Below are 16,093 nucleotides of genomic sequence, written 5' to 3'. Positions count from 1 at the left end.
ATCTAATTTATGGGTGTATATTAATATGCTGTTAGAGAAACTGGCTACCCAGTTATTGAAATAAATAAGCAGTCTAGAGGCAACAAATGAGAAACTTTATCCAGTCTTGTGCTTGGCAGCAAGGCACTCTAGGTCTGTTTTATTTATGCTATTGCTGCCACTTTCTTTTCTTTTTTCTCATCATTTCTTTCTTTGCCCCAGAGCACCAAGCAATAGTTTTACCTACTTTCACTCTAACACTTCCTGGCTTATGTACAGTGGGATCAGAAAGGGAAGTCAGTCTAACAGAGGGCAATGGAGTTTAGAGGCTTGAACTCTCAGCAAAAGAGATCAAATGGAACTAATTTTAGAAGAATTGGTCTTGGGGTAGTTAAATAGATAGCAATATAAATAAATAGATATGCTAATAATACACTATTCCTCTTTGTTTTCATTTATTTTGCCTCAGTATTTTTTTTTTCTTTCAGGAAATATCCACAACATCCATTGATATCTGAACTAGAAAATATGCAAGAGTTCTTTACATCCCACCTCTCTTATTAATGGAGATGGATAGATAATCATACAATTTTTGGAAAAAGTAGCTAAATGTTATTTTTAGACTAAAAGAAAATAAAACGATGAGTGCTATCAAGATTGTGTTAAAGAGAAACTTCTTATACCTCTGGGAAATACATTATTACAAACCATTTGGGAAGCCATTTAGCAATATGCACCTAGAGGCCTAAAATATTTGTGTCTTTTGACCTAGGAATTCTATTTCTGATAATTTACTGTAAGGAATTAATCATAAATATAGAAAAGCCTTCATAGGCAGTGTAGTTTATCACAATACTAATTTATAATGAAAAAAATGGGAAACAATCTTAATGTCCAACTGTAAGGAAATGGGCAAGGAAACCCTAGTCAACCAATTGTGATGTAGCCATTGAGAATGTTTACTAGGAGTATAAAATAACATGAAAGATGCTTTTGATATAGTGTTCAGTGGTGAAAAATGTAATGTTGAGTATTCCCTATTCGATATGATTACAAATTGGTAAGATATATCTATGCTTGGAAAATATTAAGTATATTAAAATATAGGTAGTGATTTATGTTTGGATGATGAAACTGTGATTTTTGTTTTATAGCAGTTTCAAAATTTTCTTTAATGATTATGTACTATTTAGATAGTGGGAAGAAAGAATGAAATCCTTCTACCTTCCCACTAAAAGTATTACTTTCCTTACAGCTTTAAACAGCAGTCGTAAAAGTCAGTCTGCAAGCTTTGGAGTAAGACTTGCAAGAGAATATTGTGCAGCATGGATTCTCTACCAGAAGAACTTTTTGTGAGGTAAGGGATGGGTTGACAAAAAAACCAACTGCAGTTGTTGCATTTTGAAGACACGACATTGGTCTTTTTCACATAACTTTGGGAAGCTAGTGTGAATGAGATACCCTTATGTTTCAAGACAATGTAGCAATTCTGATTAGTGGGGGATGTAAACTGGGTAAAATCTAATTTTAGAAAATTTCTCTAAGGACCACACCCTGGTACATAGCTAAGAATTGAAAGATGTACCATAGTTTGCCACACCTGGGCCATTCTCAACAAAGTAATGTTTTATTTATCATTTAACAAGCACTTACATAGACTTACCAACATTAACTTATATAAACTTCATAACAGCTCAGTGAGGTGGATACTATTATTATTCCCATTTTATAGAAGGTAACTTAAGCGTAACATAGAAGACTACTGAGTGGTTCAACTGGGCGTAGGCTAAATGTCAATCTGTCCCCTCAAATTAGGGAAAGTTCAGCCTGCTTGTACCTCTCCCATATAATACTAAAGAGCAGGTTAGTATTGAAGATCTCCTTGCCACCTTTCACTGTCTCATATAATAAGCAATGTGTTGTTTTACAAGTATTTACTTACCTCCATTGTACTTAGGGAATAAAGACTAAGACAAAATGTGTGTACTGAGAGAGAATTATAATATAGTAGGAAGATATATAAAAAGTTATTTTATCTTTAGGCAAAATGCATGCCTAAGTGTTATAGTAGAAATGCTGTGGCTATATATAGAAAGGAACAATAATTATTGAGTGGGGTTCAGTGGGTTTCCACAAGGTGACATTCGAACTGAACTTTAAAGGATAAAGGTGGCTTTTGATGGGTGTAGAAACAGAGCAGATGGGAGGTCATTTGGCTGAGGAAACAGCAAGAAAAAGTATTTAAGATAAATTCTTGGGGAGCATTTTGACTCCTGGTAAGGAGTTTAGCTTTATTTTGTACAGAGCCATTGACATTTGAAGAAGAGAAATGAAATTTTACACTGTATTTTGGGAAGACTACCTCTGTTGATAGTGGGAAGGATGACAAGATATGACAATTGTAATAGCTCAGGAAGTAGTTAATGAAGGCTTGTATGATAGGAATAGTAAATAGTAAGAGAGGAAGGATTTACAGAACTAGAATCAACAGAATTCTTTGACTACTTAAATGTGAGAAAAGGGGCAAAAGAGTAGTAGAGTTGGTTTGAAAGTTTCTAATGACCAGAAGGAAATATGTAACATTAGCTAATATGAGGATCACAAAAGGAGACAGGTTTAATGTGCGTTGAGAAAGTAAGAGAGGACAGATAATGAGTTCAGCTTTGGACATGAGCCAGATTGAGGTGTCGCTAAGATATTCTTATGGAGATTGTCGAGTAGGTGGAAGGAAATGTGTAGCTGTAGCATCAAAGAATGATTAAGTCTGCAGAAATAGATTTGTGAATCATTAGAATGGGGTGCTATTTGAGTTCATGGAAGTTTGCTCATTTATTTGTTTTTATATTTATTCATTCAATAACTATTTGAGTGCCTACTTTATGTCAAATATTGGGCTAGAGACTTGAAGGTAAGGCAGTTCAATAAGAAGGACCTGAATCCTATCTAGGAATGTTTACTCATGGGCATAAATGAGATTAATTTAAGTAGAAAATGTACTAAGAAAAAAGAGGGCTAAAAATGGAACATTACTGTATACTATATATATTCAATATTTCAGGTATATTGTTATACCAAAATTTCAGCTTCTCCCAGCAGCAGAATAAAGTACACAGGTGGTAAATGTAGCAGAATAGCAAAAGAAAAATACTAGTCTTGCACTTAGTTTTAGCTTTGCTGCTTTCTAGTGTATGACCTCTCTGGGCATTAATTTACCCATCTACAAAATAAAGTAGCCTGCCATATATGACCACTGATGTACCTTCCTGTTCTAATACATGGGGAGCATGGTTTGATAGTGTTAATGTAAGCAGTTCTATATTAAATATTATTAAAATAATAGATGAATAAGGTGAATGAAAGGAAGAGAGATAGCCAGTGGTACAAACTGAGAAGTGGACAGCTGAAGGGGCTAGGAGAAGAACCAATAGCAGCGAAGGATGTGGAGGTTTTCAAGGAGGGGTGGAGTATATGATGGATAATGTTAAGTAATGCAGAAAAGCTAGGTAGATTGAAGAGCTAAGACAAAGCTATTGTAGTAGCAGATACGATTTCATTAGCAACTTTTACTAGAGCAATTTCAGTGTTGGGGAGGCAGTACAGATGAATTAAGTTTTCATATCAAAATTTGTTATGGAACCTATGGAAAATATAGAAGCTCACGTTCCACACGTTTGATTAAGAAGCTCTGAAGTAGAGTTTGGACATCTGGATATTTCCAAAGCTTCACAGGTGATTTTAATATGCATCTGGGACTGAGAACTACTGGGTTAAGGAGTGAATTATCATGAAATGGAGTTAGCAAGTAGAGTATCCATTTTGAGTACCATTTGTACTCTTAAATATGGAGAAGCTTCAGAATACTGCTGCAGTATTTTTCATTCCTTGATAACACAGTTCCTTGTGTTCCTTTTTGTAGTGGGGCTTAGAAGTGTAGGAAAAAACAGTTAACAGGTTTCTCTTTACCATGACATTTTAAAGAGCACTGAGACTCATACTGTGAAATATTGTTTGTTTGAAACTTTCACTGTGTGGACAATACTGCATTGTTTATGTCTCAGTTTCCCCTGACAAAATCAGCACATAGTAAATGATAAATGATTGTCTGTCAAATGAGTACATAAATATGAAGTAAAATAGGATAATATTTACAAAGTACAATTCTGAATAAGTCAATCAATTGACATAAGTTTCTCACATCAGTTTATCTCTGCTAGTGTATAGGATTAAGAAAATTATATAAATCATATATGACCCTATGTTATGGTTCTTCTATTATGAATCCTGTGTCATGGTGCTGTATATAGGCAAAAGCAATTTTATAAATGAATTTTTCAATATAGTAAATAATACTGCATATGTTCACATTTCAAGCCCATGTCAAAAGCAAAACTTGTTATTCCTTTTTATAAAAATAGTTAATAATTTCTAAATATGATATTCTGCCTCAATTTAAAAAGCCATTTTGAAAAACTGAGCAATTGCAATGCCAGGAAACTGAAAAAAAAAAAGATCTCTGTAAGATAGATCCTTTCCAGACCTCAATTATTTTCATAAACACACACACACACACACACACACACACACACACACACACACACACGTACACACACAAATCAAAACATCAACCTTTGCAACCTTTTTTTTCTTTACATTGAGAAACAGTGCTATAAAGTTATTTTTTCCCATTATTTTGGTCTATTGTGTGTTTGTTAAAGATGAAAAATTTTTTACATCAGCTTTGTATTCTCTCTGCCACTATCCAGTAAGGACATGGCATAATTTCTTTTCTTTAACTTGAGTTCCTAAAGAGATATGGCATCTACCACTATTACCAGTCTTTGGTACATATTATTTACACTTCTGAAACTTTCGGGCAAAAACTCGCATGTCAGATTCTTTACTATTACAGTTTAATTGTGTTCTTTGTAAGGAGATGCTCTGAATATAATGCTTTTTCATTTAAAATAGGGATCTTCCTGTGGAGGAGCAGGCTAAGGAGGAAACCAAGAATAAGGTAGAAAAATCAACGGATCAACTGGTAAGACACAATGTAGTCAGTTAACTAATGCCTTATGAGAATAGAATGCTAAATCTAATCAATTTAATTATCTGCTAAAAATTTTCCTACCTTAGTGGTCATCACTAAATCTTTCTTTGATAATTGATATTTGTGTCTCAAAGTTATCATTCTAAACACCAATCCTAACTGTTGGTTAAAATTAGTAGATAATTGAATTGACTTGCCCAGAAATCATTCTAAACACCAATCCTAACTGTTGGTTAAAATTAGTAGATAATTGAATTGACTTGCCCAGAAACATCCCACAATCAATTGTAAGAAATCTCTTATTTGTCTTTTGAAAGCAAAATTCAAACAAAGTGAACACTATACACATAGAAATAAAACATACACAGAGAATTTTATTTAGTAAGACATTTCATTGAGTTCTTTCTGAAGTTAATTCTCTTCTTGTTTTTATCATCTTTACTATCAGAACCTTCAGTTCTAAATGAATAACTGAATTAAACACTAATATAAAGCTTTTATTGCCAGTGACAATATACTTTATGGTAGATTAAAAAATACAGAGGGCTTCCCTGGTGGCGCAGTGGTTGAGAGTCCACCTGCCATTGCAGGGGACACGGGTTCGTGCCCTGGTCTGGGAGGATCCCACATGCCGCGGAGCGGCTGGACGCATGAGCCATGGCCGCTGAGCCTGCACGTCCGGACGGGAGAGGCCGCAGCAGTGAGAGGCCTGCGTACCGAAAAAAAAAAATGCAGACACATGTTTGTGAATATCACATGTATTTATGTTTAGTGAAGGATGGATGAGAGGTATTTGTTAGGTTCTTGTTAGTGTAATTTTTACTTTCCACATAGTTTTATATAATGATTGATGTCCATTTGTTAATAAAGGTTATCCAGTAACTTAGGAGGAGAAAAATATATAAACGTAAAATAACCATAGTATTCACCTGCATGAGGTTATCACTGTAAAAAATTTTGCAGATGAAATACAATATGTTCAATATGTATACTTGGACCAGGGGATTGGATCCAGAAAAGCCATTTCTAGATACAGATTTCGGAATACAGAGGGAAAGGGGGTGGAAACTTTAACGTTAATTTGGCTTAGATGCTAAATCTATTTTGCAAAAATGGATTGAGCATCAAATATTTTGACAACTAACTTAAAAATTAAAATTGTATTTATAATAAGATTATTTAACAAACATGAAGCTTATAGTAGTTCCTGTTGAAAAAATTTTATTCATGCCATAATCTTACTTGTGTATCAATTTGGTAATTAGTGTTAGATGATTCTGCAATGACTTTTGATTACAGAATTGACCTTTAGTTTGAAATATATGAACTATTGACAATGGTCATTCTTTTTTTTTTTAACATCTTTATTGGAGTATAATTACTTTACTATGGTGTGTTAGTTTCTGCTATATAACAAAGTGAATCAGCTATACATATACATATATCCCCATATCTCTTCCCTTTTGTGTCTCCCTCCCATCCTCCCTATCCCACCCCTCTCAGAAAGCACCAAGCTGATCTCCCTGTGCTATGCAGCTGCTTCCCACTAGCTATCTATTTTACATTTGGTAGTGTATATGTGTCCATGTCACTCTCTCACTTTGTCCCAGCTTACCCTTCCCCCTCCCTGTGTCCTCAAGTCCATTCTCTACGTCTGCATCTTTATACCTGTCCTGCCCCTAAGGCCTTCAGAACCTTTTTTTTTTCTTTTAGATTCCATATATACGTGTTAGCATACGGTATTTGTTTTTTTCTTTCTGACTTACTTCACTCTGTATGACAGTCTCTAGGTCCATCCACCTCACTACAAATAACTCAGTTTCATTTATTTTTATGGCTGAGTAATATTCCATTGTATGTATGTGCCACATCTTCTTTATCCATTCATCTGTTGATGGACACTTAGGTTGTTTCCATGTCCTGGCTATTGTAAGTAGAGCTACAATGAACATTTTGGTACATGACTCTTTTTGTATTATGGTTTTCTCAGGGTATATACCCAGTAGTGGGATTGCTGGGTTGTATGGTAGTTCTATTTTTAGTTTTCTAAGGAAACTCCATACTGTTCTCCATAGTGGCTGTATCAATTTATATTCCCACCAACAGTGCGACAATGGTCATTCTTTATAAAGGTTTGTTTGGTTATTTTTTAGAAGCTTTTTTTTTTTAACTTTTTGAAAAATTTCAAACCTACAGAAAAGTTGCAAAACTACTACAAGGAACACTTATATACTCTTTACTGAGATTTAGCAAACTGTTAACATTTCCTACATTTTTGGATGTAAATATAATGAAGTACCTTAAAATGTAAGATGTGTTTGTAGGCTGTTGTTGGGAATGAAGGAATCTCAATTTAAGACTCAAAACCAGAAGTGGAGAGGAGGAGGAAGAGGAAGAGTAGTAGTCCTGCTGTGGACGTTATTGGTTCCTAGTTACTTTCCTGGGTAGTTCCAGGTCTGTTAGAAACCAGGCAGTCACAGTTACCACACACCAGTGACTATTTTGCGTTTTCAGTGACTCTACATGGCCTCCGCAGTAATAACCTGTCTGTTCTCATATACAGAGGTCAGTGGCTACATATTCATATTCCCAAAGTTTCAGCAGGGTGTAAGGACTGTGGTATCTTGTTAAGGTTTGAAGGAAGGCCATCATCCATCTGTTCCAGGATCTTTATTCATTTCTATTGCCCATTCGTTCCTCACAATTAATGTTAATAGAAAATCCAGCAAGACTTGACTATATAGCTATCAGTTAACCATTAAATACAGCTTTATTAAGTCTGTAGGATCAGTTCCTGAAGTCCCAAGATTATTACTATTTATTCGGCTCTGATTGAATTGAGATTATATGTAGAATCATTATATTATACTAATTTATTTATAATTTAAAGTATTATAACTATTCATTTTCAAATTGCTGTGTTTAGTAGCTGAAACATTAGTCACGTAACATAAAAAGCACTGTTGGATATAGTTTTCATATTATTTTGTAGAATAATCTATTTAATATTTTAAACTTAGCATTTTTTATGCCTTAAATGGACCAATTCAGTACATGTTGTGTTTTTCTCAAGGGCAACCATTTTTTAAGGCTTCACTCACATTTAAGCCTAAAATCATTCATGTTTCCCATACCACCACCATAAAAAAAAGACATAATTATTCCCATCTTAGAATCTATGCTTTGTTTATAACTTTTAAATTCATGTATGATGGCCTTCCTTAGATTAAACCTTCTTGAGTTTTAGTCTTAAACTTTCAGCTATGTTGTAAGTTCCTTGAGAGCAGAGAGAATGTCTTATTCTTATTGTAGTCTGTCAGAGTGATCTACATATAGCATGTAAAGGAACTTTTTTTAAAAAAATACTTTAGCTGGTTTTAATATTAGAGTAAATTAGAACATGAATAATTGTGTAAATTTTTAATAATGTCTTCTAGGACAAACAGGAAAAGAACATACCTACTGATCTTGTCCCTGTTAACCTGCTATTAGAAGTGAAGAAGTTATTGAATGCAATTAATACTCTACCAAAAGGTGTGGTTCCTCACATCAAGAAGTTCTTACAAGAAGATTTTTCCTTCCAAACTATGCAGGTAAGATCATAATTTGATATTTGGAGCAGAAGTATAGGTCTGTGTATATGATACACTGTGTTCCTTTACTCTCACACTACTGCCATACTCACAGCACTTCTGACACTAGATGTGTGGGTTTAGTCCCACAACAGTCAATTTTCCAGCGTTACCTGGGTGTCCTACAAATCAATTCAATTCTGACACTGTCTACCTGGAGTTAGCATCTGACTCCACAAGTTAAGGGCCCAATCCAAGACTGCTCCCACTTCAGATGCCAATCACCAGTACTAGGTTGCCCCAGTACTTCTGACTGACTGGCTATACATTGGGGTTCCCATGACCCCTCATGAGTGCAGTAATTTGCCAGAACAGCTCACGGAACTCAGGGAAACACGTTGACCAGTTTATTACATGATAAATGATATGATTGATAAAGGATACAGCTGAACAATCACAGGAAGATATACATAGGGCAAGGAAGGGTCTCAAGTGCAGGAGCTTCTCTTCTTTTGGAGTTGGGGTACACCACTCTCCTGGCATGTGCATGTGCAAACTGGAAGTTTTCCAAAACCCATACTTTTAGAATTTTTATGGAGATTTCATCATGTAAGCATGATTAATTATTAATTCAGTTTCCAGCCTCTCTTCCCTCTTTGGGGTATGGTGCTGAAATTTCCAAGCTTCTAATCATGGCTTGGTCTTTCTGGTGACCAAGCCTCCATCCAGAAGCCCACTGAGAGTCACCTCACTAGAACAAAAGACACTCCTATCATCCAGGAAATTCCAAGGGTTTTAGGAGCTCTGTGTCTGGAACCAGAGTCAAAGACCAAATATTGGCAGGAACTGGGGACAGATCAATATATGTATTTCCTATTATTTTACAATGACTCTTTTCTTTTCTTTTCTTTTCTTTCTTTCATTCTTTCTTTCTTTTTTCCCTCCCTCCCTCCTTTCCTTCCTTCTTTTTCCTTCCTTCCTTCCTTCCTTCCTTTTTTCCTTTCTTTCCTTTCTTTCCTTTCTTTCTTTACCATAACGTGCCACTAAGGTCTTGACATCTCCATCTTATATCTTGTGAAGGGCTTTGGTTTCAGCTTTGACTCTAGACTTTTATTAATTAAATAAAGCTTATGCTAGCCTTTCAAGGATAATGATAGGAATGTGGGTTAGTAGCTTATAAGCTGTTGACTATAAGGTCTAGTGTTTATTCTAATAACTCACAACATGCCACTCTGGGAGAGGAAACTGCTTTCAGTTTTCCTAATTTGTAAAATACTGACAGATTTTTCAAAAATGTAAAATATAAAGAAAAATAATACGACCTGGATTTTTTAATGAGATAAATATTTTAGAGAATATATTGTCAATTTGCATCTTAGAAATAGTTTTTCTAGATAATAAGTTGTGAAACTTTCAACACAAGATGGGTATCAGTTTGTAAATTAATGGAGTTTCCCAAAGTTAAAGAAAATGATCTTCTCTTTGTGACAATTAATTGGGGAGCGGAGACAGAACACCATAGGTGTCCTAAAAAGGCCACATTTACCTTTTCTGTGAAAGAATATATCATTAATTATTTCCATGAAACAAATTAATACTATTATAATTAAAAATATAAAAAACTCTAAAAATATCCAAAGACTTTATATACAGCTATAATCTTAAGTGAGGTAATTTACCACAAGTATGAATTCTGGTTTGAAATTGATGGAATAATGCCACTATTTCCCTCTTATCTTTTGGAAATCACCCAGAAACCACAATAAGAAATAGAAACCAGTAGCCTTTATATATATAAACAATACCAGTTAGAAGGTAAAAATGAAAGAAAAATATTTTTAATAGTAACAGAAAAGATAAAATACCTAGGAAAACACTTAAGAAATATACAAGATATAAACTAGTGTTTCTCACAGTTTTTCCTAAGCCACTTACGTGAGCCTATCTGACCCTCATACTAGTCCTAAAGAATCAAAATCTCTGGGGGGAGGTCTGGGAATGTGCATTTTAGTAAGTACCCCCACACACTGATTTTTTTACACTAAGTTTAGAAATCAATACTTTATATTAAACAATAAATAAAAATTTCTAAAACTCTATTAAAGGTAAGATACGAAGACCAGAATGGGAAGCAATACATGTAGGAAGACACAATGTGATAGAGAAGTCAATTTTCCTGAAATTAAAATTTACAAATATCATATAATTCCAATAAAAATAACAAAAGGTATTTTTTGTTGTTGTTTCTTTTTGTTTGTTTGTTTTTGTTTTTGTTACTAAAAGCTAGTTCTAAAGGGAAATTAAGGGAAGAATAGCCAGGAAAATTACGAAAGAGAAGTGTGGGAGAGAAGGGCTGGGAATTTGCCCACTTTGATATTAAAACTTACTATGGGGACTTCCCTGGTGGAGCAGTGGTTAAGAATCCACCTGCCAATGCAGGGGACACAGGTTTGAGCCCTGGTCTGGGAAGATCCCACATGCTGCGGAGCAGCTAAGCCTGTGCACCACAACTACTGAGCCTGTGCTCTAGAGCCCATAAGCCATGACTACTGAGCCCGTGTGCTGCAACTACTGAAGCCTGCATGCCTAGAGCCCATGCTCCTCAACAAGAGAAGCCACCGCAATGAGAAGCCCATGAACCGCAACGAAGAGTAGCCCCCGCTCACCACAACTAGAGAAAGCCCTTGCGCAGCAACGAAGACCCAACGCAGCCAAAAATAAATAAATAAATGAATTTTTAAAAAAACTTACTATGAAGCTCTAATAATTAAGAGATTATGTTACTTGCTCTTGGCTCTACAGACAAGTGTAGAAAATACAAGAGAAATTCCAGTAGTAGACCCAAATACATTCAGAAATGTTATGTGTAATAAAAGTTGGTAATACTAAAGGGGAAGTGGACCAATCAGCAATCCCAGTGGAAGATTTTAACATAGCTCTCTTAATAAGTAATAGAACTTGAACACAAAATTAGTAGAGCTGTAGCAAACTTGATGTAATTGACTTATATATGTGTAACAGTGACAAAATGTATATTCTTTTTAAATGCATATAACATTTACAAAAATTGACCATATACTAGTTCACAAAGCAAATCTCATCAAACTTCAAAACATCAGAACATGCAGAGCATGTTCTCTAACAACTGTACAATTAATTTAGAAATTAGTTACAGATAGATAAACTAGAAAACCATTGTTCCTAAGTTAAGATATATACGTCTAATCTAGTTAAACCAGAGATCAAAGAAGAAAGCACACTGGACATTAGATAAATTTTGGAACTGAATGAAAAACATACATCAGAATTTGTGTTATTAGATAAAAGTTGTGTTGCAAGGATTATTTATAGCTTGAAATGCATATAATAGAAAAAGAAGCAAGGTTGACCGTCAGTCATCTAAACATAAAATTCAAGAGGCTTAGGAAAGAACAGCAAATTAAAAAACAGGCGAAAAAAGAATAAAGATAGCTAAAACTAATGAAATAGAATAAAACAAACTAGAAAAGGTCAGTTAAACCAAAACTTGATTTTTTGAAAAGACCAATAAAATTGATAAATGCCTGGTAAGAATGTTCAAAAAAAAAGAAGGCAAAAAGAACCAAAATCATGAATGAACGTAAAAACATCAGTACAAATTCCATAGTTATCTATTTTGTCTGAAGGGGATTAAGAGATGCAGACCTACAGCTATGAGATAAATAAGTCAAGGGGATATAATATATACCTAGGGAACATAGTCAATAATATTATAAAAAGTTCATATAATGATGGATGTTAACTGGTTTTATTGCAGCGATCATTTCATGATGATGTCATAAGAAAAATGTCAAATCACTATGTTGTATACCTTGAAATATGTTAATTATAACTCAATAAAATTATTTTTAAATTCCATAGTCATCTAAAGGATAATACAGAATTCTGCTACTTGCAGTGGCTGCCTGGGTTGGTTTAGAGCAACCTTCTTTTGAGAAGAACTAGGAAAATAGGACAAAATCTTGCTTATTTGTGCTTTTCTTGCAGATCACTTAATTCAACTAGGGACTGAGATGACTCCAAGCTTTACTTCTGTTCTGTGAAGAAGAGTCTATTTGTGGTTTACCCTTTGTAGCAGATACTGTCAGTGCCCTGCCCATACCCCTTGGCCCCTTGAACTCTATCATTTCAGTATACTCTGGACAGTTTCCAGTTTTCATATATACATCTCTATACTTCAGGCCTTTCTTTTTTTTTTTTTTTTTTTTCTGGAACTGCAGAAGGCTGTAATTCTCATGGCAGTTTAGAGATCCTAAGGAATTAATACTCCCCCCTTACCTCAGAAAGCACTCAGTCAATAAACCTTGGGAATTATTACATAAATATCCCAGTTCTCTCTCCCCTTAAGTTGGATAATACTGAGGCTTAAATTTTTCAATGTTTTTCTGTTGTATTAACCCTAGTCATCCACTGTGGGTAACTAGCTTAATAACACACCTGTTAATTTAAAGCTTGCTTTCTCTTCCCTGATGCCCTTCTCCACTCCACTACCGTTGCTCTCTGCACCTCTCAAATAAACTACTTGCATACAAATCCTTGTGTTAGGGTCTGCTTCCAACTGGAACCAAAACAGACACTTTGACTCTAAGGGTAAATTTCTTCAGGGTCCCAACCAAAAGAATAAGGTGTTCACCAGAGCCCCTCTTCCTTGATAGGTCATACACTCCAATTTTCCCTGTAGCTCTGCAGCTTTGTGGAAAGCTCTGTCTAGCATTTCAGCCTCTCAGCCATAACTGAATACAGCAATTGCCTTAAGGAGATAAGTGGCTCCAAAAGTCAGTCTGCTGTCTCTGGGCCTTCCTCCTCTATTGCATGTTGGCCCCAGAGATTTTCAGTGCCTTGGTAGCTTTCCAAACAAAAAAAGTTTTTTTCTGTATTTTATCTAGCTTTTTTAGTTCTTGTTGAGAATATTGCTCTGAAACTACCTAAACTGTTTGGCAAAGGTGGAACTTCAGTGTTATGTTTTATATACCTATTCAAATTCAAGAGATATTGTTGAGTATATGGTTGGATACATGAGTCTGGAATTCAGGTGATAGTTCTGAGCTCGAAATATAAATTTGGAAAACTGTCAGTGTGTAGACGCTGTTTAAAAAGATGACAGTGGATTACTTTATCTAGGGAATGTGTGTTGATAGAGAAGAGGTTCATTAAATAAAGTGTTACAGAGACTGAAGTAAAGTATCTAGTTAGGCTAGGAGGAAAACGGGGAAGTATTGTATACTGGAAACCAAGTTAAGAAAGTGTAGATTAAATTTCCCACATAGATAATACATCATTAAACAAATAATGTAATTTAAGCCAAGCATTTATGGGTACAAGGCATTGGGGAATGGACACAAAGATAAGACATAGTTAATTCCTTTCATTTCATCTATGTAAATAAACTATGGTACATAATAAATCATATATTAACTTGGTTCAAATTAGATGACAGCATAAGATGGTTTGCCTTGGTGTTGGTATTTTTAAAGCCAGCATTCCTATTTACCAGAGATTCAGGGCTGGAATGAAGATTTTTAGCTATGTTAGAGAATAGAAGGTATGAGAATGAAGTGGGATTATGACTTTCCTCTGAAGTAGGAGTGGACATTGCCAACCCTTCAGCAAGCATAGGAGTGCTTTTTAGTATCTTGAGGAAGTAGTTACAAAGATGATTTGTTGAACTACTCAAAAACAAACAAATATGAGAACAATTTTATCTAGGTCATGTGGATTTTTTAAAAAGTCATCTTTATTCTCCAAATTTTCTACAATGAGCATGTATTATTTGTATAATAAAAATAAATGTTGATATTTGCTCTAACTTAAGGAAATTTTCAACCAAATTATTTTCCACAGAGAGAAGTTGCAGCCAACAGCCAAAATGGGGAGGAAATTGTTCCTGCTTTGACTTTACGTTTCTTAATAACACAACTGGAAGCAGCACTTAGGAACATTCAAGCTACTAATTATACTGTAAGTGTTTTCTTTTTGAAAGTTTGAAATAATGGAATTGGACAACATTTTTTCAATGAGAGAACAGTCAGTGTATGCTTATTTTAAGGTGTAGGCCAATTTGTATTTTCCTCATTTACCTCTAGAGAAAAGTATACATAGATTGATTTCTTTCACATGTCTTGTACTTTCTTATGACTGCTTCTCTTTAATGAGCCGATTCTAGTTTCCTTTCCTACCATAACATTGTTCATCTTAAATAGAGAAACTTGAACTTTCTAGAGTAAACTTGAACTTTCTGAAAGCCCTAAAAATGGGCTTTCCCAATTAGAAATGGAGAGTCATGAACTTTAAAAACGACTCCTTCCTTTCCCCCTAATTGATAATCAGCTCCTCTTTTTACTGATATTTCTGTTTTTTAAATTGAAGTATAGTTGATTTACAATTTTGTGTTAATTTCTGCTGTACAGCAAAGTGATTCAGGTATACATATATATACATTCTTTTTTATATTCTTTTCCATTACGGTTTATCTCAGGATATTGAATATGGTTCTTTGTGCTATACAGTAGGACCTTGTTGTTTATCCATTCTATATGTAATTCTACTTATATTTCTGTATTTGTAAAAATTGGAACTTCTGTCATCTATTATTGAGTAATCATGTGAGATAAAATTGACAAGACATACTTATATGTTCAAGGTCAAATGATACTTCAGAAATAGAGAAAAATCTGAGGAAAAGTAAACATTGCATCAAAAATAAGAACCAATAGTAAGGACATAAAAGGAAAAATCAGTCCTTTGAATAATTTGGATCAGTAAAATACACTAAGTTTTGCACACATGTAGAAGATGGATTAGAGCTATCTTCAAGAATGGCCTACCCAGGCATCAAACAAAGTAGCCTAAGACACCACATCCCACATTATAATAGTATACAAAGAGATAGAAAAATCATCCTTTTTTAGGATTCTCAGGTCAGGTTCTAAGAGGTATATATACTACCCTAAAGGAATTCTAGATGGAGTCAAAAGAGGGAACAAAGAAAAGTAGTTTGCATCAACATGTAATCCCAAGAACTTCTGGGATGCTGCAGACTGCTATTTCTCCCAGTGACCAGGTTGCTAAGCAGTGAAATAAATCACTATAAACTCAGCATTAGCAAATGCTGATTGCTTAGCCTTCTCTACTTAGGCATTACTTCAAAGATGAGTCTTACACTAAGAATGGAAAAGTTTCCTCTGTTGTTGGCACTTGTGAGCAGAATCAGAATTGTCACAATCAGAGCAGCCTACTGCTATATCCAGATGTTTCTCTCTCTTCCTCAAGGCCACCGGGAGAGGCGAGGCAACCTTTTAGGAAGTGGCAGTAGGGTGGGGGTGGGGGACAGCTGCCAGTAACATCTCTATATACATTTAGTTCCAGTACCTGGGATACTCTCTGTTAATGGGGGGAAGGTAGGAAGGAAAGGGCAGGGCCTTTAGGTTAGAAATGTACCACTTGCATCTTTAAATTC

At 34.8% G+C, this 16,093-nt stretch overlaps 1 protein-coding gene across 6 annotated transcripts in view; it reads left to right on the top strand.

The window, feature by feature from the left end:
* DZIP3 (DAZ interacting zinc finger protein 3) overlaps window positions 1-16,093 on the top strand; it is a 119,264-nt gene that overhangs the window by 11,775 nt on the left and 91,396 nt on the right. For all 6 annotated transcript variants that reach the window (XR_004349735.1, XM_032631006.1, XM_032631010.1 and 3 more), the window contains exons 2-5: window positions 1,235-1,336; window positions 4,948-5,017; window positions 8,464-8,619; window positions 14,479-14,595. Coding sequence is in view for 5 of the 6 variants with exons in the window: in XM_032631006.1 (XP_032486897.1) it covers window positions 1,305-1,336; window positions 4,948-5,017; window positions 8,464-8,619; window positions 14,479-14,595 (375 nt within the window). In the remaining variant the exon portion in view is untranslated. The remainder of the gene's footprint in view (window positions 1-1,234; window positions 1,337-4,947; window positions 5,018-8,463; window positions 8,620-14,478; window positions 14,596-16,093) is intronic.

This window comes from Phocoena sinus, chromosome 4 (genome assembly GCF_008692025.1).
Source record: "Phocoena sinus isolate mPhoSin1 chromosome 4, mPhoSin1.pri, whole genome shotgun sequence".
NCBI lineage: Eukaryota > Metazoa > Chordata > Mammalia > Artiodactyla > Phocoenidae > Phocoena > Phocoena sinus.
Note: the sequence above shows the minus strand (reverse complement) of the source record. Positions and strands in the feature narration are given on the sequence as shown.